Source organism: Poecilia formosa, unplaced genomic scaffold (assembly GCF_000485575.1).
Source record: "Poecilia formosa unplaced genomic scaffold, Poecilia_formosa-5.1.2 Scaffold78, whole genome shotgun sequence".
Taxonomy (NCBI): Eukaryota; Metazoa; Chordata; class Actinopteri; order Cyprinodontiformes; family Poeciliidae; genus Poecilia; species Poecilia formosa.
In genome coordinates, this window is record NW_006800017.1 from 269,897 (window position 1) to 293,046 (window position 23,150).

The window sequence follows — 23,150 nt, forward strand, 5'->3', positions numbered from 1 at the left end:
ATGAGAGGATCAGCTTTGGATCTACCCAGAATTGCGAGTTATTAGTCCCTAATGATTTATTTACTTTGTTTGATTTTCTTTGTGGTGATTTTAAAGATTTTCTTAGATTTTAAAAAATGTTATGGTCAGATGCAACAACCACATTACATAATGGTTGGTTTAATTCCTGTGCTCCATGTTGTAAAAAATGTCAAATATTTATAGCAAATGGTTTGTTGTATTTTTTTTTTTAATTAAAGAAGCTGTAATGTCTGCAAATGTGTGCTGTAGGCACCATCTAGTGGAAATACAGGCTTTCTTCAGAAAACTGCATTACATCCACATTTATAAACTGGATTATGGTTCCTTTACCCTTTACCATGTATTTTTAAATTGGCAAATTTGATTTAGAGACTGTGCATTATATGTGTGCATGTGTGTATTATCCAGCAAATTCTTCTGTTGTGAATGAATCTACACACCAATGAGATTTGGGGAAAGTCAGCATTAAGTGATTTTACACTAACAGTAGCGACAGGTCGCAATAACTACAAGTAATGCTATTAAACGTTTGCAAATGTTGAAGATGTAAATTTAGAACTATATCATATAAATCTGAGCTTTTAAAGATAAGGTTTGGACATCTGTGAAACTGCCAGAGCTCCAAATACATCAAAATACCTTGTTTGCAGTTATGTGAATCACATTTGTATATCTTCATTGATTGATGTTATTTTGATGAAATAATGTTTTCACATTTGATTCCAAGTTGCATCTGCATTTGATGAGCATGTTGACTGTATGTGTGTCGCCAGGGGGCGCTGTTAGAAAATTCAAAGTTTGAATCTTGTCTCTGTTTTAGTTGTGCTAAGAGATACTGCCCTGCAATTATTATATCTCATAGTGTGGCATCACATGTTAAAATGTAGTTTTTAATTGTAATTATTTCAATATGTCATCACCAAAATGTCAATCATTGATAAATTTCATAGGTAAATAATTCATTTTAATCCAAAACCTCCACAAATTGATACAATTGTTGTCAAATTGCATTTTGTATGTAATTATTTTTCCAGATTTGATTGGTTACATAACTTCAACTTAAACAAAAAATTAGATGGTTCAAAATTTTGAAGTTCTTGTGGATTTTCCCCTCATCCAAGCAGATTCAAAAAGAAGCTCAGATGTGGACACGCATAATCACATCTACAACTATCCTTTAACAAGAGTATTCCTTTCTCTAGCCATGTGTTTTTAACAGTAATTAAGCAATTAAATTTAAAATAATTTCAAAGTCAGAGCTTGGGGAACACTAATTCAACTTGATGCTAGTCTGCTTTATACATTCCTAATTGTTTTATGGTTTACCAGAATCACTGATGTTCAAATTTGAAAGATCTAGTTAGAGATTTGAGGTGGAGTCAACCAATGTTGATTGTCCTCCTTCATCAGATTTGTTTCCTTTATGCAACACATTAATATCTCTAACAGTGATGCTGTCCCACATTATGATGACCTCACCACGATGCTTGTCATATTGTATAACCTTTGAAAGCCTTATCTTCACTCCTTTAAACATTTTTTTTCTGAGCCCTCCCATAGATCAAAGTGATGTACAACTGGTGACACTACAGACATTATTTTAGGGCCTTGAGATGATATTTATATGTTTAAGTTGCTCTGCGAATGAAATTAACATAAAGTTTCTAAAAACTTATTCAAATTGCTCACTCAGACACTTTAGCTAAAATAAGAGGTTAGAGGGTAATTTGTAGCCCACTTCAATGGGCTCAATGCTCTAAGCAGGAAGCTGGGGTGCCAAGTGAACACACACAGGTGATGACTCCCTATCATATGACATTCATGCCCACAGTGAGTTGATGTAAACGTCTGAGCATACCTGAACAAATAACTGAAGTCTTTACTGAGGAGCAACATTTATTTCAAACGGGTTATTCAAAATACAAAACAAAAACAAAAAAATAGAAGAAATTACAGTTTAGCTAGGCAAAAGAAATTACAAGCAAAGACACAAGTAAGAATACATGGGTCAAAAATAGTAAGTAAAGAAAGCACAATTTTTAATGTTACAAAATTTAAAACATTTTTATTTGGAATATCAAATAAAATGCCAAATTAAAAAAAAATAAAAAACTTCAAGATTTTATTAACACTTTTTTCCTTTTTTTTTCATACATACACACATATTGTAGTAGGGTAGTAAGGCACAATGTTAAAAGCATCTGGCATTAAGTGGAGGTAAGACAATAAAAAAAGACAGAGCTTGATACACTGGAAGCCGAAGTGACATCTCTTTGGTACAGCTGCATGATTTGGAAGAGACACACTATCAATGAGAATGACAATGTTAACTCGACAACATTATGTACAAAAAAATATGTAAAAAAAATGTTATAAATATGTCTAAAAACCACAGACACTATTTACATCTTCACACTGAAGGAAGGTAGGACTATTCAACGTTTCACACTCGGTGGATTATTTTGGGATGTTGGGAAATCGATTGTCAACAAAACAGTTGTTGGAATCCACAAACGATACTTTTGACATGTGATGGGAAAACTGTATTGCTTGGATGTCAGTTCATTGTCTGTGAGTGCAGTTGGCACAGTGCGATGTTGTGATGACGAGTCTCGAAACTCTTTTATTTTCTCCCCCAGCTTTCTCTGCTCTCAATCCTTCTTCCTCAGTATGAGATAAATGAGACCACTGATGAGACTCAGAGGGAAAGCCACCCAGGCCAGCACGTAAGAGTAGCCATAGTCTCTCTCACTCTTTGGTCTCATCACGGTGTAGATAATCGCTGCGCACATCACAAAAACACCTGGGAAAGATTTTATTTTTTCAAAATGAGAGAAAGAGAGAGAGAGAGAGAGAGAGAGAGATCAGGAGGGTTGCAGATGATGTCATAGCTCAGACTACTTCCTTTCAGGGTGTAACCCCTCTCAGTAATAAAGTCATACTCACTCGCCAAGATCTGGAAGATGGAGGTGAAGTAGAAGCGTCCGCCCTTAAACAGTCTGAACAGCTGATAAGCGAAAGCTAACAGGGAGACGAAGCAAAAGACTACAGCCAGGATCATCAGGGCCTGCACAGCCTGGATCCAATCTAAGGAAAGGAGAAAGAATAATTTTCAATCCTCATAATCTATAACAACAACAAAAAAGGTTTGTTATTCTGGAATGTGCATAAACCTCCAGTGCTGGCCTGTAAACAGTGGTAGCCGTTCTGATCTGAGTGGCAGTTATACCAAAGATCGGTGTGTCCTTCTTTTTCTAAACTCCATTGCTAAAAAAGAACAAAAAATAAATAAATAAAAAAAAATAAAAAATACAAGCAGTCATAAGCACAAACGTTTTATTCTTGTTTCCAAAAACTACAACACCAAATTGCCACACAATAAAACAGCTGCAGCCCTAAATAGAATGCGTCGCTTACACTGGATGCTGTAGACACAATGAGGAGAATGAAAACGAGGAGGTGCAAAGCAAGCACTCCCAAAAGAATGCACAGCATGTTGGATGCAGATCTGGAGAGGCATAAGAAAGCAGAGGTAAGAAAAACACCGATTCATTCAGCAGCTCAGCACAAGTATTTACTCATTTCGACACCAGGGGGAGGCATTTCCTCACTTCTGCACCAACCGCAATGTTTACCTCAATGTGAAAGTGTCCCATTACATCGAAAGGAAAAAGAGAAAAAAGACACTTTTTAAAAGTATTTTTTTTTAGTTTAATGAGTAAAGTATACTAAGATAAAACGAATCTAAAAACACTTTATGTCAATTCAAGACGCCGAGCCACGTAATTATTTAAATGTGAAAATTACTTAATTACTCAGTCTTATAAACAATGTTTTCATAGTTCCTTCTAGCAAATATAACTTTACGAGAAAGCTCTGCTTGAAAAGTTTTTTTTATCGACAGTCTGTTTTACGAGCAGTCAAACTCAATCCATATGCGAGGGAAAATATCCCAGTAAGCGCCGCCGCCATGCGTAAACTTCGTTCGTCTCTGTTTGGTTTTCTCAAGAATGAAAAGTCAAAACTACGACAGTCGAGACACGTAAACCACCGAGATTTGAGCTCACGACATCATTTTTGTATCGGTACAGTAAATCCAAAGCGGTTCTGAAGTCCAAGAAGACCTGATAGCTAAGTGAAATAAATGGTTCTTTATGAACATATACACATAACACCAAATTGAAATAAAAATAAAACATACATTTAGTGACTGCAAAAAAGAGAGAAAAAGTTTCAAAACTTAAATCCAACTTACAAAAGGTAGAGCAGAAGTTTTCAGTGAAAAAGGGCGTGTTGAAGAGAAGTGAAGAGTTGGGAAAGAACCGTAGCGCTTCTGCTCCTCTCGCCTCTCTCTCTCTGCAGTTACTATTCCAGATGTGTCTCATGCAGCCCAATCAGTCTGAGAACACCGCCCTGCAGGCCCTGCACGTCACCGGAGGTCTGCTCCTTTCCACCCCCCTTCTTTCTTATTCCCGCGGAATGATATGGGCTGTGCTGAAGTGCGGAGGGCTGTACAGGGTGTCCAGTAGTATTTTGTTTTCTTGCTATAAAGTCTTGGAAATGCAGGAGGCGTTGGTCGGCTCAGTATTTTAAAGCGGAGCACTCTGCATTGTGCGTGGCTGACACACCTAATAAAGTTGCACGTTGAGTCTTCGTTTGTCTTATCCTTTTATAGCTCATTAGAAAAACTCAAGTCCTGTCTCTCATGGTTTTGGCTGTTGACAAATTGTGCGTCTTAATGCGCATTCCCTTTTATTGCACCAATAAAAACAATTTAACTCGAAACAATAAAACTGGCACAGCATTATGTTTGTATAAATAAACACGGCTTCTTTCAAAAGTCTGCCGTCTCCCTATCAGAAAGGTCACTTTTTGTTTCAGAGCTAAAAAACATTACGGTCCAACCAACAGTAGGACAATCCCACCCAAATAATAACACATCAGCTTTAAAATCTGTCATAGTCACGCTTGGGATTTATTAAACAGAATGTCATGATCTTTTTCAGATTATTTTACAATCCAGATAAATCACAATTTAACTGGATGAAATTTGCCTCCCAAAAATAATTCCATGAAGTTTGGAAGCGTCACAGAGAGCATCCGTTACAGAGCAGGAAGTTGCTGAGACTAGACTGTATGCTTTCGCAGCTATTTCTGTTTTGAACAGCTTTTTGCACTAATATTTCTTCGTCAGTGGTTCTTTCTTGTATTCTGTACAAATGCAGCACAGTTCACAAGAATTCTGTGACAAGCATTTGTTTCCAGATAATTTAGCAACCAAAAAAAGCAGACAAGAGAAAAGGACCAGCATGTTCTGAAACGGCCGGTTTGATGTTAAAGCACTAACTATATATTCTAGCAGCCATCAGCTTGTGGATCTCTGTATTTTGCCTCAATTATGTAAGGTTGAACTCCTTCCAGGTGGAAATATCCCTCTGTCTGATATTATCTGTGCTCATCACCATAGTTTTCTTTGAGGGAAGTCTCCTTCAGACTGAATGGAAATGTTTAAAAATTCCAAACTAATTATACTGAAACTCACTTATTTGTGTCAATTCTAGTAATTTCATATAATTGCCATCTCTAGAGTCTGTTCTTAAGAGAATCCATGAAATCAAGGTGACCTGCATGATTAACATGTAGAAAAAATAATTTTCTAAGCTCACTTATTTTTTTTTTTTCTTTTTGTTATATTTTGCATTGGGGGTTCTCTTGTTACATTTATGTTTCTTTATTAGACTTGAACAGTTGTTCGAAATGACTTTTTACATTATTCAAACACATAAAATGAATTGATTTGTGATTATGGCATTAGGGAATTATCTTACAATTTATACATCTATTCTAAGGTGACATGAGAACCTACTGCCTTATGACCAGAGCTTAGATTTGCTTTTTGCTGTGTACCTCATAATGAGCTTAGCTTGCTATGAAGAATGACTTTGACATAAACTTTTTAGCTAACTTAGCTTTAGCTAAACAAACCAAAGTTTGATGTAAACTTAAATGTGTGGTCCAGCACAGAATGTTTCTTAGCTTTTACCAAAGTGCAGTATTCATCAGTGGCAAGCAGTTCCTGGCCCAGTAAGGTCTTCTCTACACAAAAGGGTGGTTTCCTGAGTAATCCACTTATTTAACAGTTAGTCTGAGGAAAACTGACAGCTCAACCACACAGCCAGTCCACTGATGTTTCTGTACTGATAAACATAAAGTTACATCAAACCGAAAGCCTGAAGCTTGTCTAATTTTGACGAATATCACACAAACTCACTATCAAGCCAGAAGCCATGCATTGTGGACAAGCCTTGGAAAAAGGAACAGTTCAAAGAGACAGACTACGTGTCTCAGCAAAATGTTTACAGCAACAATAACATTTTGGATGCTCAGCTTGTGACAGGCATGGGCAGCTGGGTTTAGGTATAGGGTTTGTTATGATCAATTTTCTTGTTGGTTCTTTGTGATAATTACTCTGTCCAGATTCTGTGTGTTGTCTCTGTTATTGTCTCTTGGTTCATTCTTTCATGTTCAGTTTCATAGTTTACTCCTGTGCTCTGTCTTGTGTGTATTTTCATTTATTTTTCTTAGTTGTTTGTCAGACTTGTTTCATCTTTAGGTTCGTTTTTGTCTCAGCTTAGATTAGTAAGATTAAATTGATATTTGTTTATTTTTATTCATTTGATAATGCATTCATCAGTGGACTTTTGTTTGTAGCCTTCTCCATATTAAACACCCTGACAGTTCACCACAGATATTTACTCATACAACAAACTCCAAGCATTCTTTGCTGGAGGGTAATATTTGACTAAACCAGTGTCGTCAGTTAAATTATAATCAAATTGTGTAAGCAGAATTTGTCAAAAAAAAAAAAAAAGAATTGTTGCAAACTGAACATTAGATTTGTAAACTACAAATTGAAATACATTTGATAGGTAAATTTGACCTGCTATCTGATAGGCGAAATTGCATAGTTCAGCCATAACTGTAATTCTGCTGATTTTTTTTTTTTACCCTGTAAGATCTTCATATTTTACAAACCTGAGCTGCCCATATACTGACTGGTCAGAGATGCATGTCATTCCTTGTTCTGCTCAGAAATTGCAGAACAATTTCTGAGCAGAAATTGTTTGAGTGTTGTTGCCTGTGAATGAGCCCTCTAGAGGACTCATGGTATGCACAGAATGCCTATGCACGGGCGTGTGTGTGTGAGTGTGTGTGTGTGTGTGTCTGTGAGGCAAGCCCCATGTTCACATCTGTGTGAGTACAGAGTCGGGAGAGCTTGTCCAGTGCCAAAGGGAGTTACCATAGTGCAATGTTTGGATCATACTAAATCGATGGAACTCTCCACACAAACAAGATTTAAGGATGAGTGACCGACACTGCAGGCCACGGCTTGCCAGGTCTCTGAATCCCTCATCTCAGCAGCGTGGCAAGGCTGTAAACCAAAGCAGGATGATGATACCAGTGAAAAACAAAAACAAAACAAAAAAAAATCACCCAGTTTAGACCGGGATATCTCTTGAAAACACCCCAGTCTAAACGTAACTGCCGTTGGAGAACCAAACTCGGGCCTCTCACCCACCGGCCCTTGAAGTTTTTGGCTCGGTCAGGTGGATTCCTGTGGTCTGTGTTAGTAAACACAGAAAGGAATGAGGCTGTTGGCCGCTGCCCGGGCCGTGGGCTGCCAGGTGAAGCAGTTCTGTGTGTCCTGGCAGAGCAGGAGTTGGGCAAAGAAGCAGAGCCCATTGACACCATGAGCACTCAGCTGTAGCTGCTGCTGTTTGTGAAGATCTAATTGAAGCAGTGGTTTGGGGGCCTCTGGGAGGCAGAGCCAACAGCAGCAGGGTGATAAGATGAATAGGTCTGATCTAGTGGAAGCAGGTGGGCGCAAGCTGTACACAGAATCTCCAAAAGCTTGTCACGATCCTTAAAATATAAACCTTCATTGTAATATTTTCTTGAGTATTGTGGTGAAAGACCAATACTAAATTGAACATAGTTGTAAACATGAAACAATCCTTAACTTCTGGCCACAAAGTTTAAAAGTACAAAAGGAGAACGACAGAAATTAAACCTTGTTTCCACATATCAAAGAATATCTGTAGGGAATATTAGTTATGCAATCTTAATTATGGAAGCTTCATTTCAAGGAGCTTCCACCGTTTCTTTATCACTTACAGATTTATTCATAAGTGGGTACTCTACTCTGATAAACATATCAAAAAGCAATAACATGGAGCTCATAATGACGTTTTTATAAAACTAGCAGATATTTTCCTATGAATATTTCAGAAACACTTGCTTCAAAAAGAAGTCATCAGTCCCAGACGATCCTTGGACTGAAAGTCTCGGTTTTGCCATGTCCTTTGTTGCGTAGCTGTTTGCAAAATAACCCCCCAGACCTCCCACTTTAAATAAAAAAACACAGCTCTTCTTTCCAAATCTGGGGTTACAAAACAAAAAGGTATAAACAAAGTGAATAGAGCATGGCTTTGCAGGTGTAATTTAAACCTGGGCTTCCTCCTCTACCAAAGGATTGAATGGGGGGCGGGGAGGGAGGTATCTAGTTCTCCAAAACAGCAAGCGATCAAGTTAGGGCACATACGCTTTTGCAACTTGATCGTTCGTCTGCTTATTTATTTTTTTTTTTTTTTGTCAGAGAAGCTACTTTGTGCAAAACAGCTGACCAATTGCCAAGCTCATAGAGGCATGATAATGTTCCTACTGTTATTGAATGAGAATACGCGTTGTTAGCGCCCTGCTTAAATATGTTTTACATATGAACAGTATGTGCAGTTTAAGAGATTCTTCTAATCTGCTTTCAGTTATACTGTATCATGTTAACATGCCTGATTCTGATCAAGTCCATGCATCTATTTCGGCTTTGATGCAAATTATGTGATGTTTGTACTGCACGGTTGAGGTCAGGTCGTGTTAAAGTGAATTACCATGGAATAAATCAGCCTTTGTTTGGATCCACCTACAGAAGTGGCCGGATGACTCTTTTAGGACGAGCTCATCTACAGCCACACCAAATGTAGGAGGGACGGCGGAGCGAGGAAATCTAGGTTTTGCTTTTGGTTTTGGATGCAGCCAGCACTTGGCTGCATGCAGTGCATTTAGCAGGACAGTCTGACAGGCAATTTTAAGTTTGAAATTAGATATTTACATGCACTGTATATATATTTGCAAAATACCAGCACAAAATAACAGAAATCTTGTCTTTTTTTATTCACCTCCAATTCAGAAATATAGACTACATAAATATTTGATATAGTGTTGCCTTTTAAAATGTGACCTGGATCAAAATGTTTTGGGTGTCCTTCCACGGGTTCAGCACAATCATTTTCAAGACTTTTTTTTCAAATCCTTATCATATAGTTGACTCAGGTTAGTACGCCTCCTTGGTTGCAACTCTTCAGCTCTGCCCACAATTTTTAAGGGATTTAAAAAAAGTGCTTTGTGACGGCCTATCTAAAACATTAAAGCTGTTATCTTTAGTCTACTTTTTAATGAATTTGGAACTGTGTTTAAAGTCATTTGTGTTTAAATTCGCTGCTGATGTCTTTAGATACTGCTTAAAGATTTTCACATAATGTTGATGTTCTCTTCACCCTGTGCTTTTGCTAACTATAATTTGGATGTTTTTGGGGGTTACTTTGTATTTCTTTTGGAATAATTGCTCATTTCCTCCGACTTTCTTATAAGTGGGCCTTTGTGAAGGCATAACAAAAACATTTTCATCCTCATTTCTGAAGAGTTTTATGGCTGGACAACACAATGCTGTCTACACTTTCATATAATTGAATAGACAAACACTGCAACTTCAAAATTTGTAAATGGTTTGCTGATTTAGTCTGATTTAACGTCAGACAGTGACAATGAAAGGTTATGTCTCCTTTTTTGTCAGTGTATGTAAATATCTGGATATTATAAGTGTCAAATTCCCTTTAAACTAAAGAGGCAGAACCAGAACAGTGACATTTTGACATCAGTCAGTTCATTCCACGTCTTCATTCCGTCGCAGGTTGACAAGCTCTCATTGAAAATCTGATCAAAACTGGAATGTCAAAATCCTGCATGTGTCTGTGTGCGTGTGTGTAGGTGTGTGCGTGCGTGTGTGTGTGTGTGTGTGTGTGTGCTGCACCCAGGTCCGGGTCAGATGCATGACTCAGTTGGTGTACAGTCTAAACAGAGGACTTTGGGATCACTCTGCCATAAATTTACTCTTCCTTCTTGTGCGTAAGAGTTGGTAGCATGGTGAAGCCCTGATCTCGGGCCTGAGCTGGTATTTGTGTTTCGTCACTTAGCGACTATCAGATAATGCAGCACAGATCACACAGGAAGAGCTAAGGAGGAATCCCCCAAAACCCGGAGCTATGCTAAAGGATTGCAAACATTCGCAATTGACTGTTGGAGTGAATTGCATTCTGACACAAGACATAAACATTCACAAGAAAATTATGTTTCTGGAGGACTCAGCCCATAGCAGGAATGTTATTTTCTTTTTTTTTTATTATTATTATTATTATTTTAAATACAGCATTTCTTGTACTTCACAAAAAATAGATGCAGGTCCACTTATCAAAACAAGACAGGATCACATTAGCTCAATCTTGCCGTCTCTTATTTAAAATCATTAAAAGTCCAGAATGAAGCATGACTAAACAGAAGAGCTCTATTGGATATGAAATAATTAGATAAAGTAGGCTAAGGCTGTGCTACTCTCCCTTCTGAAATGTGCCTCTCCCTCCCTATAAAAAAAAGGGAAATAAATCAGAGACATACATTGTGAAAAAAAAAAAAAACCTCTAGATTGTGGCACTTCACTGATCCCAAACATGTGCTAATCATTAGTATCTGGCTTCCTGTTGAAATTGATGTCACTGGCACACACATCCCAACAGGCAGGATCATTATACAAACTGTTGCTTAGAATCTGAGAGATACTCTTCTCAAGGGGTTGCTTGCAGAGGCTTTTGGAACATTCCTCTTCTCTAAGTGCCAGAATGGCATCTGCCAACAAATACTTTCTTACCTAAACTGTCCAACACCTATAAGAAGAAAAAAAAAAGGTGATTTTAACTTGTATTTAGTGCTCTAGCTTGGCAACCTATTGTTTGCTTTAGAAAGCTTCTCAACTCAAATGTCACGATAAGGAAGTATAAACACATGAGCTCATTTACTCTCAGGTTTAGGGTGTGTTCAAAAGCTTTAGCGTTCAAGAAAATCACTGATAACCCAGAGCAATTCTGAAGATTTTCACAGATGGTGACACTTTATCGACTTCCTTCAGTCGCGTGTAAAAGCCGAGCTGATAATAAAAACTCAGGTTGAGGGAAGGGTTAGGACAACAATCTTCTTTCAGTACGCTGCCAAGAAAACTTTCGCTTTTTTCACTGCCGAGATCAGACAGTGGTGAAGTCGTGAGTCATCGAGGAGTTGATGTGCGCTGGAATCCGCAATGCCTCCAGGACTTTGGTTGCTTTTCAAATTCCCTCAAGAAGAATAGATCAGATCACATGCCGGGAAATGTGGTGACACAAATACACATGTACTGGCCAGGTGAGTGTACAGCGGCCTGGCCAAAGGAAACTGTGGCCTTCTACGAAGTCCAACCTTGACGCAGCGATGTGTGTCTTTGTCTGTCGGCGTCAGTTTGGACCGCAGCCAAGAGCATTCAGCAACATCAAATCTGTGGCAAACCCACTGACAGCTCCTCTCCTCTATGTCAGAGAGAAGTAGGAACTGAGGATGAACCGACAAAATCTTTACATGGACATCAGAAAAGCTCTGGAAGTAATTTGGCTTGAAAGCACTGACTGATCCAGAGCCAAATGATACTGTTGCTGCACCGACTTCCCTCCCCTCACCACAACCTTAACCCTGATGCTGAACTTTGAACTCATCAAGAAAGACGGACTAATTCATTTTGCATTCATTTTGTTAGCCATGCAGGCTGACTGTGTACGAGGATCACAAGTCGGACATGAAGGGCCTGGTGTTCATTGGACAGAAACATCACTTGAAACTGTGCGTAAACGTTAAAGAAAAAATCCACAATGGAGTATCGCTGATGACTTCGGAAATCCTCTAACCGACAATCTCTGGAATCCTGTGGTTCATATGAGTGGTTCAAAGTACATGACCTCAGCAAAATATTTTACATATCACTATGAATCTTAGTAAACACGTCTCTGAGTCCTCTTAAAATTATTTTCACGATTTGTGATTTTTTTTTTTATTTTTTTTTTTTTACATGAATCAGATCCATATAGATTTAGCCAAGTAAACAGCTACGCTACAAATACTTGTGTATGCTTGTTGTTTTACATTAATTTTCTATTTTAGGGCTCAACTTGGGGGTAATTTTACTCTGTACAATCACTGAAAATCTCAAGACATGACAGTAAACAGCTCTTAATGCTGCTAGTAATTATCAATTTCTGTAGAGCTTGGTTAAGAAGGGTTCCAGATACTGATTAAATTACTCAGCCTTACAGATCTCTATGGAGAACTACTTGAAGGCTTACAAGTATAGCACACCGGACAACAACTGGCACTCGTGATAAAGATGTCAATAATACTAAAACGTGGAAACGTGACCTCCAACCTTCTTCAATTTAAGTGCATGTTTTGGTGAGTGAAAACAAACAGAAGTTCCAATATTGTTTTTTTTAACAAGAGGTCACCACCAGTGCCAACCTTCAACATTCCTATGAATGCATTTTTGCAATTCATTTATTTATTTATTTAATTTTTTAAATTTACCACTGTCTTGAGATGTCTTCACTGTAGTCTGTAATGTTTTTCTTGCTTTATGTTGTAAATTCGACCTAATGCAGAGGCCCATCTGTTATATCCCCCTTTAAATTTAGAAAGACAAGAGAACATGGCATTAAAGGAACTATGTGCTGACGAGAGAGAAACTTAATACAAGAAAGTTGCTACAGGCCTAAACTTGTGAATATCTGCACTCACAGGAATACCTAAAATGTAAACCAACTGGTACATACCGAGTACATTTGCCTCATGCTTAAGAAGAAAGCAGCTGCAATCACTGCTTTTAACACTAGCGCTAAAAATAGTCACATGGTTTATTTTTGTGGCTCTGCATTTAGTGGTTTTACAATTTGATTGTGATGTTTACAAGGCTATGAAAAGTATTTGCACTCAGATTTCTACTGTTTTCTTGCTTGCTTTTTTTTTTACTTAATTTTTTTTTTTAAAAATGTCATTCATTGCACATTTTTAATATTTTAAACAGTCATTACCTGGATAAATAAAAAAGGCTGATGTGATATGAGGATTTCATTTATAAAAGGACAAACGCGATGAGAAATAACCTGAACCTAAATGAAAAAACCCAAAAACAAAACAAAAATAAAATCTAAATGTGGTAGATAATTTACCACACCTAACAGCAACAACTGTCCTTAAACATTTGTGATAACAGCAGGTGGTATTTTACATCCTTGTGGATGAAGAAGCTGTCAGAGGAAAAGGGGTGTGGATGGAAATTTCCCCCTCTTTTCCTTGAATAACTGCTACAATTCAGCCACAATGGACAATTTTTGAGGATGAATGTACAGTTCCAGATCGTGCTACAGCATCTCAATCAAATGCATACCCAGAACTTGACTTGACCACGGGCAGCAGCAAGTCGTCAAGCTCCCAAAGCAGCAAAGCAGCCCCAAACCAAAAAAACCTACCACCACCATGTCTCACTGTTGGTGTGAGGAATCTCTTTCTGAAATGCTGGGTTGGTTTTACATCAGATATGACGAGGCATAGATTTTTCAAAAAGTTCAAGTTTCTCTCTTTAGGGGCAAATACCTTTCAAAGAAATCAGTTTTACATAGCTGAGTCTGTAAGGAGTGTGTTCCTAAGTTCAAAATCTTGACTGCAAAGAATATTAAAAGCCTGGCTAGATTGGAAATAATGTACCCTGTGCTGTCAGTTGCAAGCAGTGCAAAAAAAAAAAAAACACCAGAAACAAAAACAGTTCCCCACAGATGCTAAAACTTCATCAAAGAGGGCAATCTGGGGAAAGAATCACACCGCGGTCCATGCAATTTGATTGTAGGGCAATCTCTGTAAAATATAGAGCACAAACAACCCAGCAGTCTCGGCTTATCATAAAATGTGTCCAATGCTCCATGAAGCACAGATCTCTCAGATTAACACTTTGACCTTCCCAGAGGGAAACTTTAAAAAAAAAAAAAAAAAAGCCCTCGCGTAGCTGCCTCGTTTTTGCGTATGGGAAGGCAAGAACGTCTTGATGTATATCGCCCCCAGCTTTTTCTTCTACACTTCTGTCAGGAACCCACCCACTCCCCTCCCAGCTCAACATCGCTTTCGATCCAAAGTGATGAGAGTCGAAGGGATATATTGTTATGCTTTACGCATTCCAGATGAGACATTAGCCCTCCCTCCCCCTCCCACACACACACACACACACACACACACCCATATGAGAGTTTCAAAACATGTGTTCTGCTAAGTCTCTTTATGTGATGGATTTCACTATTTCATGATCCAAAGAAGAAGGGCGTTGTCAGGAACACCAAGCAAAAGCAAGATTGTTGTGTATGTCGTTTTTTTTATTCGTTCGTTCAATTGAAAGTTGAAAAAATAACTTGAAATTGTGGTGACTTTGTCATTGTTTTACTTTTTATAACACAAACTTGGCCATGTGGAACAGACTAGCGTAGCAGCTTGGTCTGGTCTCTCCACTTTTTCATAGTTTTAGGGGGGGATGGGAGGGACAGACTTAATTGAAAACATGGGCTGTTTTTATATTTTTTTCCATTATAAAGTTACCCTTTCAAAACAATTACCTGCTTTCTCATTACACGGAGACTTTCGAGTTCAGCTTCAAAGTCTTTGTAAAAGCTGAGCTGCTGAAATGTGCACCGTGTGCATCTTTTTGATAACTAATGGATTTAGTAAACAGCTGCAGTACCAACACACTTTCCCTCTCCAGACGTAACGGCCGAGAGCTGCAGATTTGTGGAAAAGTGGCAAACAAACAACACCGTCTCCCTCGCTTTCTCAGTCTCTCACGGAGAAAACTGCAACGCATCTAGACGGGACTAAGTGCCACTTTGGTGATGTTGGGGTTTTCCGAGGAGAATATTGAATTCTCTGAGGTCACGGCTGGGTTCGTAGATCTCCAGTGAGTGAAAACGACACACATGGTTCGTAGGAGAAAGGAGAAGGAAGGAGGAGAGACGGGGAGGAAGGCGGAGGCCGTGCTTTTTTGTGTAGTCCTGAGAATTACCCGAGAAACTGTGGTGAGTTGTTGCACAATGGATGACTGGAAAGTTCATGGAAGAATGGAAACTCTGGGATGACGGCAGTGCTGTCTCACCGCTGCGGCCAATTATTCCTGTGAATATCAACACTCTTTCAGTTTCATTGTTGAGACTTTAGCTTTAGTTACCTAAGAAACAATGACTAACAAAGCAAGAAAAATTTAAAAATAAATAAATAAAAAGGACGTCAAGACGAGGAGAATTTGCCCATATTTTCACGTTTGAAGACCTTGCCATTTATTTACTCCCTCTCCTTCGTGGAGCTCAGATAGGGCAGGCTGCAGACTGCAGGCAGCTGGAGCACAAACATCCCCTGGTCACACCCAAGGCATCCCAAGCATGCAAGGCCAGGCAGTCGCAGTGGTCTCCAAATATCACCAAGTCTCTGTTGGTGACTCACTATTAATGTCTGTGCATGTGTATAAGAAAGGGCCGGTGTTTGATAGAGTGGTGAGAACCAGCGCTTTGAATGTGCCACATGTCGCTAAAAGACGGGCTCAGTGAACGCTCAGACCGATGGAGCTCCACAACAGTGAGCCAAGTGTCTTCTCTCTCTCCCCACAGCTATATCCTCCCAAACCCAGGGGCCAGCAGCGCTCTGACCTCCTTCTGCTTCCACCCCGTATACTCCTCCTCCAACACTTCCTGGCCCCAAAAACTCCTGAACAGCTGGAGCCTGGAGCAGGAGAACAGTAAAAAGAGGCATTTGGATGATTACTTAGCCATTCACTCCCCATGTTTCTTTTTTTTTTTTTCCATTCCGCCCTGATTTATGTGTTGTCCAACTTCTCTTTCGCTCAGCAAGTCAGTCAAGCACCATGTAAACATTCCTCAGTCGAACATGAGTTCGGCTCCCATGAAGTCTTAGGTTTCTTTTTTTTTTATGTCAACATGACTTTTTTAAGTATGAATGAAGCAGCTTAAACAACTCTCTTTGAACATCTCAGAGAGCTGACTGTCAGTCAGTGGATACGGCTACAGATGGAGAGGGTGGAGACGGTGGGTGGGAGGAGACATGCAAGGCTTTTCTACATGAGGTATTCTGTGCTACAGGAGATCCAGGAGATGTGCTCATGCTCAGCTGCATCTTTTGAGCCGACACGCCTTTGCATCACATGTAAAGTATTTTGTGTTCTCTCCCCCGAAACACCCTCCCCCTCTCTCAAGAAGTGTGGGTTTAATTCTCATGCTGAAATCCACCCAGAAACAAAACAGCTGGCAGATGTGTGTTTCTCTAAACTGTTTCGAAGATCAAAAGCTTGTTTTAGTCCAAAATTTGAGCAAACAATTACATTCTTAGCATGTGTGCCTGCAGAAGGGTGTCTGTATTTACCACTGTATTTATGCGATTACAAGATAGAGACGGGGCATGAGCCAGAGATTTTAAATGCAAAATGTGTTTTAGTGAGTAGATACAGTTAGAAATTTGAATGCACTCATTAATGACATGAATTGGGTTTTTTTTTTTTTAGTTTTTATGTGAACCTCTTTTTTCAGTGGAATGATTAAACACCAAACAATGCATTGTATACATATACACATTGTCCCTTGGCAAGTTGCAAGAGCAAATCATCTGGCGTTAGCTTGAATTCTAGCTGAATATTTAGTTGGTCAGACAGAAAATAGAGCTTTTTTTTGAATGGTTGGTTTGTTGGAATGGACACAGCTTTTAATAAAAGTCCAAACATCATCAATAGAGATTAGTAAGTACCTTGGGAATGGGTGTTCTGAAATCTTACATTTTGTTTGCTTGCTTTTTTCTAATCCAACACCAGTTTTGATGTATGATGTGGGAACATTTCATCCAAAGATATTCATATTCGATAAATTAGAACAAGAGCTCAAATGAGGCCCATTAGTCAGATTTAAAGTACCTTTTGAAAATAAGAACCTTTGAGCAGGGACATTTCTCCTTTGAATAATTTTATTTATTTTTTTTAAAGATCGGATGTAATATTCTAATTTTGAATGTCATGTTTTCATTACCTGTAAGTGGAAAATCACCATAATTAACAGAAACAAAGGCTTTCAAACGTCCATCTCTGTGTAATTAATCTATATAATTTGTTTAACTTAGTGATTAAGGTTTGTGAAGTCAATTACCTGCAGGAACTTAAGCTAATTTTCTCACTAATATTTTCAATAATATTACTGAGAACATTATGATATTCTCAGTAATATTCTAAGTTATTGAACGGGTCTATATATTCATGTTTCAACTGTCTAGCTGTGTAGCTGATTTGAAGTTAAATTGATACTGAATTAGAAGCATATTTCTTTATAAACGACTTCATTCTATTTTTTGCAATACATCAGCGTTACTGTTATTTAACCAACCATCTGCTTGATGCCTTTGTCACGGCGCTTGACAGTTGTTGTGGTGTTTCTCTACAGTCGGAAAGCCTCCACTTTGACTTTGACGCTTATTAGGCCAGAGAAAATCGTCGGGAAGTTCAAGCAGTACAATGACCAGCACCTCACACGCTGTGCTTCTTTACAAAATGTAAATGAAAGCTTTGCATGCGTTTTACCCATGCACAAAAACGCGTTAATCTGGTTTTAGTCAATCAAATAAATACAGAAATTTAAATAAACACAGCACAAGTCAACTCAGCCCAGCAGACACACACACACACACACAAAATATGCAACACATCTGTTTCATTCTGATTGGCTGTGTAGACTCGAAGGAGGAGAGCCAAAGGCCGGGCAGCGGGACAACGATTAGAGCCAGCACCGGACGGACTTTTCCCCCTCTTCTTTCCAGCTCAGCCCAGAGGGAACAGTGACCAGAGGGAGTAAAGCGTAGACTGGATGACGGAATTGTTTAATTGAGGAGCAACACCCATGTTTTAAAGTCATCTCCCCACACAGATCTCTGAGATTCTTCACCCTCTTGTCTTGTTTTCTGACTCCGTACACACCCTGATTTATGATGCACTCGAGATTTTGGGGGAAGAGTGAAATAAACCTTCAAGCTGTTGCAGTTCTTTCCACTGGTGACAGAGCTTGTGCATCGGTTCGGATGAAAACAGGAAGGTGACAGTCTGTAATGGAAAGTCAGTCTGAGCAGCTGTGCCGGGGCTGATATTAGCAGCTGTGAAATCACAGGGTTTAATGAATTCAAATGGGGGGGGTTGGAGGGGTGTTTTAGAAATGTGAAAGCCATTATGGCCTGAAAAATGACTTGAATTTGGGGAATTTAAATGTCTTTAAACATAGAGGTCAACTCCAAAGCTGTCGCGCATAAAAGAAGGAACTGTTTAAAAATCTGTTCGCTGGACATTCATTTTTAAGCATAAGGAAGGTGTAGGAGATTAACTTCGCTGGGTGAGACAAAGATATTCAGAAAGTTATTGAAAGCATGCAAGTATGTGAGACATATTTCAACCGCAGAAAGAGAAGAATTGCAATGTGCTGCACAAAAAGCAGCCACATTATCAGCTATCAGTCTCAAAGTCCGTCCCTCATCTCTTTCCTAAGTTTGCTGCATTGGTATTACTCATTATGTCAGCCAGACGCGAAGAAAGACAAAATTAAAGAGGGAACTACAAGGTCAAAGTTCAAATCTGGCCTTTGGGAAGTGACCTTTTCTGATCTTTTACTGCCATATTTGCCCCACAGTGGACATGCAGTGTCTGCTCAAACAAGGTCTTCATTGTGAGGCTGTGCAGCCGTCGTGCTGATGGCTCCGTGTCCACGTTGCTGCGAGATCAACATCTGAAGCCCATTTTATCAATCAGGGGCTGGATGATCGATGGAGCGTTCAAAACAGTAAACTACGTTCACAGTCAAACGGTTAACATGTTTTTACAGGTGAGGGAACTCACAAGTTCGGCAAGTCGACGTTGGAAAATGGACGTCGTGTCACCAGCGATTTTCCTCAAGTTCATGAGCGCGGGTCTAGACTCCAGAAACGTTATCATGGAGATTGCTTTCCGTCAGGCAGTCACGGACTAGCCTTGGAAAGGAAACGGCATCTGGCGGAGACGAGTGGGATGAGAGCAACAGAGGCCCCTTCCCCAACCACTGTGGTCATGCCTGAGTGCAGGCCAGGCTGTACCTCCAAGGGTCCCAAACAGCTGCGGGGCCGTTAGCGGAGCGAGGCTGAGTTAGCGTCAGCCTGCACCACAGAGTATAAAACAGGTAAACTGTAATCTGCCTGAGTAAAGTTGGCTTTACAGGGTCACCATTTGATTCTCTGACAGGTAGAGAATGACACCACTACCGCTAGAACCGCTGACCTGGACAAAGGAAGCACATAAAGTTTGTCCTTCATGTACATTGGTAAGTCTGGCAAAGACTTGCCAACAAATCTCTTCAACAAATCTGTTCCCAACAGACATTCATTAATAAAAATTTAAAAAAATCAGTTTCATCATGGTCTTGGAGTGAGACTGGACTGGAATCCACTACTAAAATACAGTGAATGCAAAATGCAAATACTACCAAAGCCAAACTCTACCACATGTTCACATTGAAGCTGTCAGTAACAAGTCAGCTTTTTTTGTTTGTTTGTTTTTAATCTTACCCCAAATATTTTTGGTAAAATCCAGCTACTAATCTAAGGGAATTTAGAAATGAGGAATGTTATTTCTAACAGAATCATAAGTCTCACACTAGCTGGCAGCCCTGACATTAATGCTTTTGACATCCCTTCTCCTAATATAAAAAAACATTTTTTCTTCACCCTTTCAAATGCTTACAGCGTAAAGAAAAAGTTTTTTATTATTATTATTGCACACGACCGCCCAGTCCTCGCTCTTCTCTTGTGTTCAATGGTTTTTTTAGCTCACCCTTCAGGTGCAGGATTTAGGCCTGGGTGCTGATGATGACAGTTAATTTGGATTTGATGAACCATCTCCGAGTTTATTTTCTCATATGTTATGGATCATTATTCTACTGCAAGGCTCACTAATCACCAATTTTCAGCCTGGCAGAGGCCAGCAGATTTTGATGTGAAGTCTCCTGCTTTAGATACTGTGCAGTCCAACAATATTATTTGGGTTTTCAGAAGAGAAGAAGACTCAGCATCACAGATCCTTCAACTTCTACAGCAGCAGACCTGAGGCAGCTTTCCGCAAATTTATATTTGCTGCTAGAAAAACTCACATTCTTGGTTGTAAAGTCCCAGCTGGATTTAGACAACTGTATATGTTTTTGTGACAGAAGAAGTGAAAAGGGTTTGGCTTTTTCTTCACCTCCCTACTCGTCATCCCATGTGGTTCCTCATCCAGTCTGGTGTGTCAGTTTCAGCTGGCTTTCAGAAAAACAAACTGTTGATCTAACTAGATACAGGCAGGTCTAAGTAAGTAATGTTTTCTTGTGTCCTATCTTGCAAAGGGGCTGAGAGAAATGGTTTTCAGTGTCGCATCATACCCACACCCCAGTCAAACATTTCTTTAATGCTTTTGGATTTCTTTTAAAGATTCTCAAGCACACCTTCAGCAGGGGTGCCGGTCTATGTGGAGTGTGCTCTTCATGTATTACTAGAGCAATTTTTTCATTCATAAGAAAGAAAATAGACATTTGCGGAATACCCAGTTGCATTCGGGCGAGTTTAAAGCAGTTTTAGACAGTGTTCCGGCATTAGATGGAAAAACACATTTTATACAGCAGAACTGAGACCAGTCCAAGGAGGTTATGATGCAGCCTCCACTTTTATGAAGGAAACTTTTGGTTGCACAGTGACTGAGAGGGAAAAGGAGCGAGACACAAGCTGCTTCCTTTGGAACTACTTTTCCATATGACAAAGCCATAACCCATATTCTGATATTTCTGTGAGGAAAAGGGAAAAAAAAAAAAAGTCTCTGTGTGGGAAGACCCTCAGATGCGTGCAGGCTGGTCTAATTTTTCACAGCCCCCAGCTCAGGGACCCAAAACACTTAAGGGCAAGGACGACAGAGAAGTTTTCTATCCTCCCTGATCCTACTCCCCCCTGTTGCAAATGAGTGTGTGTGTGGTCTCCTCCTGCCAGTCCTGCATTTTCTGGTTTAAGGGTCAATAGGTCAATCCTGGGTACTGGAATGTTTATGTTTTTGCTGCTCCCGTTCACAGCAGTATCCATAGTGCCGTCTTTCTCTCCTCAAAGAACAAGTAAGACCTAGACAATACTCGTATGCAATCGTAAAAGGCCTTCATTTTTGTACTAGTAAAACATCAATGTACTTGTTATGAACTATAAAATGAAATGTCTTCAGCACTTAAAAAAAAATACTGTTCCGTCATGCACCTCGTCTTGGTGCGGTTAAGATTCTAAACGTACTTGAGCAGAGAGCCTCCTCGTATAAACGCAGCATCCCCTGTTGGTTAATAAGCATTTATCTGGTCTTGGTTTTAATGATTATGAGAAAGGATGTCTGGACAGGATCCAGGTTTATCATTCCCACCAACCATCACAACTACACACTTGGCAGTTTCAGAGCATGGCACTCAGCCTCCAGTTGCATGGCAGCAAGCAGCTCCCCATACTGTGGACTTGCCACACCCACTCCCACCCACCCCATCTTGTGCACAACTGCATAAGAGAAATGGCTGTTTGTTCATGACCCATAAAACCCAGTTGCGAAATGCGGCTGCAAAAATAAAAGAAATTACTGTAGCTGCTCAGGGAGGGGCCTGTATATATTTTTTGAGGGGCTCTCTTGCTAATGTGCGGGTGGAGAGGGTTGTGGGTGGGGGGGGTGAAAAGGAGCAAAGCCAAAGGGCGGCTTATGAACAATTTTGTATTCTGTTCCTTTCCTCCCCCATCCCCCCCATTTTTTTTTTTTTTTTTTTTTTTTTTTCCCCTCTCCCTTACTTTTTTTTTACTTCCCCTCTCCCTTACTCCGTTTTAACCGTCCCCCACCTTCTCTTCCTCAGTCCCCCCTCCACCAGCAGGTTGTTTAATACTTTCCAGATTTCAGCATGCCTTCAGCCTCCTGGAAGAGTTGCAAGTCTGCTGATGGAATTTGGCAGAGAAAGGGTTGCGGGTCCAGACTGGGGCTCCTGACACTGTAAAACCAAAAGAAGCTGAGCGCCCCCCGTTGGTGGCTCCTTTAAGAGAAGAGACAAAAAAAAAAAAGTTTTTTTTTTTTCTTAGGTAAGCTCAGAACCAACGGGAAATGACATTTGACAGCCTCAGAAACAGGATGAGAGTGTATTTGAGCGGGAAAAACAGTCTGAATGGGGGAGGGAGGCGAGTTGAGCCACCTGAACTAATCGGGCGTCTCCGGTGTCTTGTAAAAAATGTGCGGGACAACTAGAGTAGTTGTTTTTCACAGCTTCTCTAATCCTGTAAATAAGTCTCTCTGGAAGCCCTGAATGAAACCTCACAATTGTAAATAAAATATAATGGTTACAAACTTGATAGAATTAAACAACAGAAAAAAGTATTTCAAAGAAGTAAGATAAAGAATTTGTAAATGGTTTAATTTAGACATCAAAAATGCAAGTCAGGGTTAAACGGACACGCCTAGCAAATCCAAAAAAATGAATAACCACTAGATGGCAGTAAATGACTGAGTTTCAATTAGATCAGTAGCAAAGGAGAACATATAAAGCAGTTAAATGGATTATTAAAGAAGATTTTCAATATCGAATAAAAAAAAAAATGCCTTTTTAAGATTTAGTCTTATCACAAAATTCTTTTAATCAGTCTTCAAGAGGAAAAATGACATACAGTCAGATCAATACCTCCACCGGTTTGTATTGACCACGACCAATCAATTTAAATTGCTTGTTTCACCACAAGTGTAGGAATAATGACTTTTTTCCAGCCCTCTGGCAGGTTAGACTGTGAAATATCGTGACTGTGACAAACGGAGTTAAAAGAGA

General features: G+C 39.5%; 1 protein-coding gene across 1 annotated transcript; it reads right to left on the bottom strand.

The window, feature by feature from the left end:
- Positions 1-1,899: 1,899 nt before the first annotated feature.
- Positions 1,900-4,447, bottom strand: LOC103140924 (peripheral myelin protein 22-like). The gene is made up of 5 exons (XM_007556290.2): positions 4,277-4,447; positions 3,439-3,529; positions 3,195-3,288; positions 2,968-3,108; positions 1,900-2,824 (listed from the first exon to the last, which is right to left on the bottom strand). The coding sequence occupies exons 2-5, from the start codon at positions 3,514-3,516 to the stop codon at positions 2,673-2,675; spliced, it is 465 nt and encodes a 154-aa protein (XP_007556352.1). The 5' UTR covers positions 3,517-3,529; positions 4,277-4,447; the 3' UTR covers positions 1,900-2,672.
- Between the last annotated feature and the right edge of the window lie 18,703 nt (positions 4,448-23,150).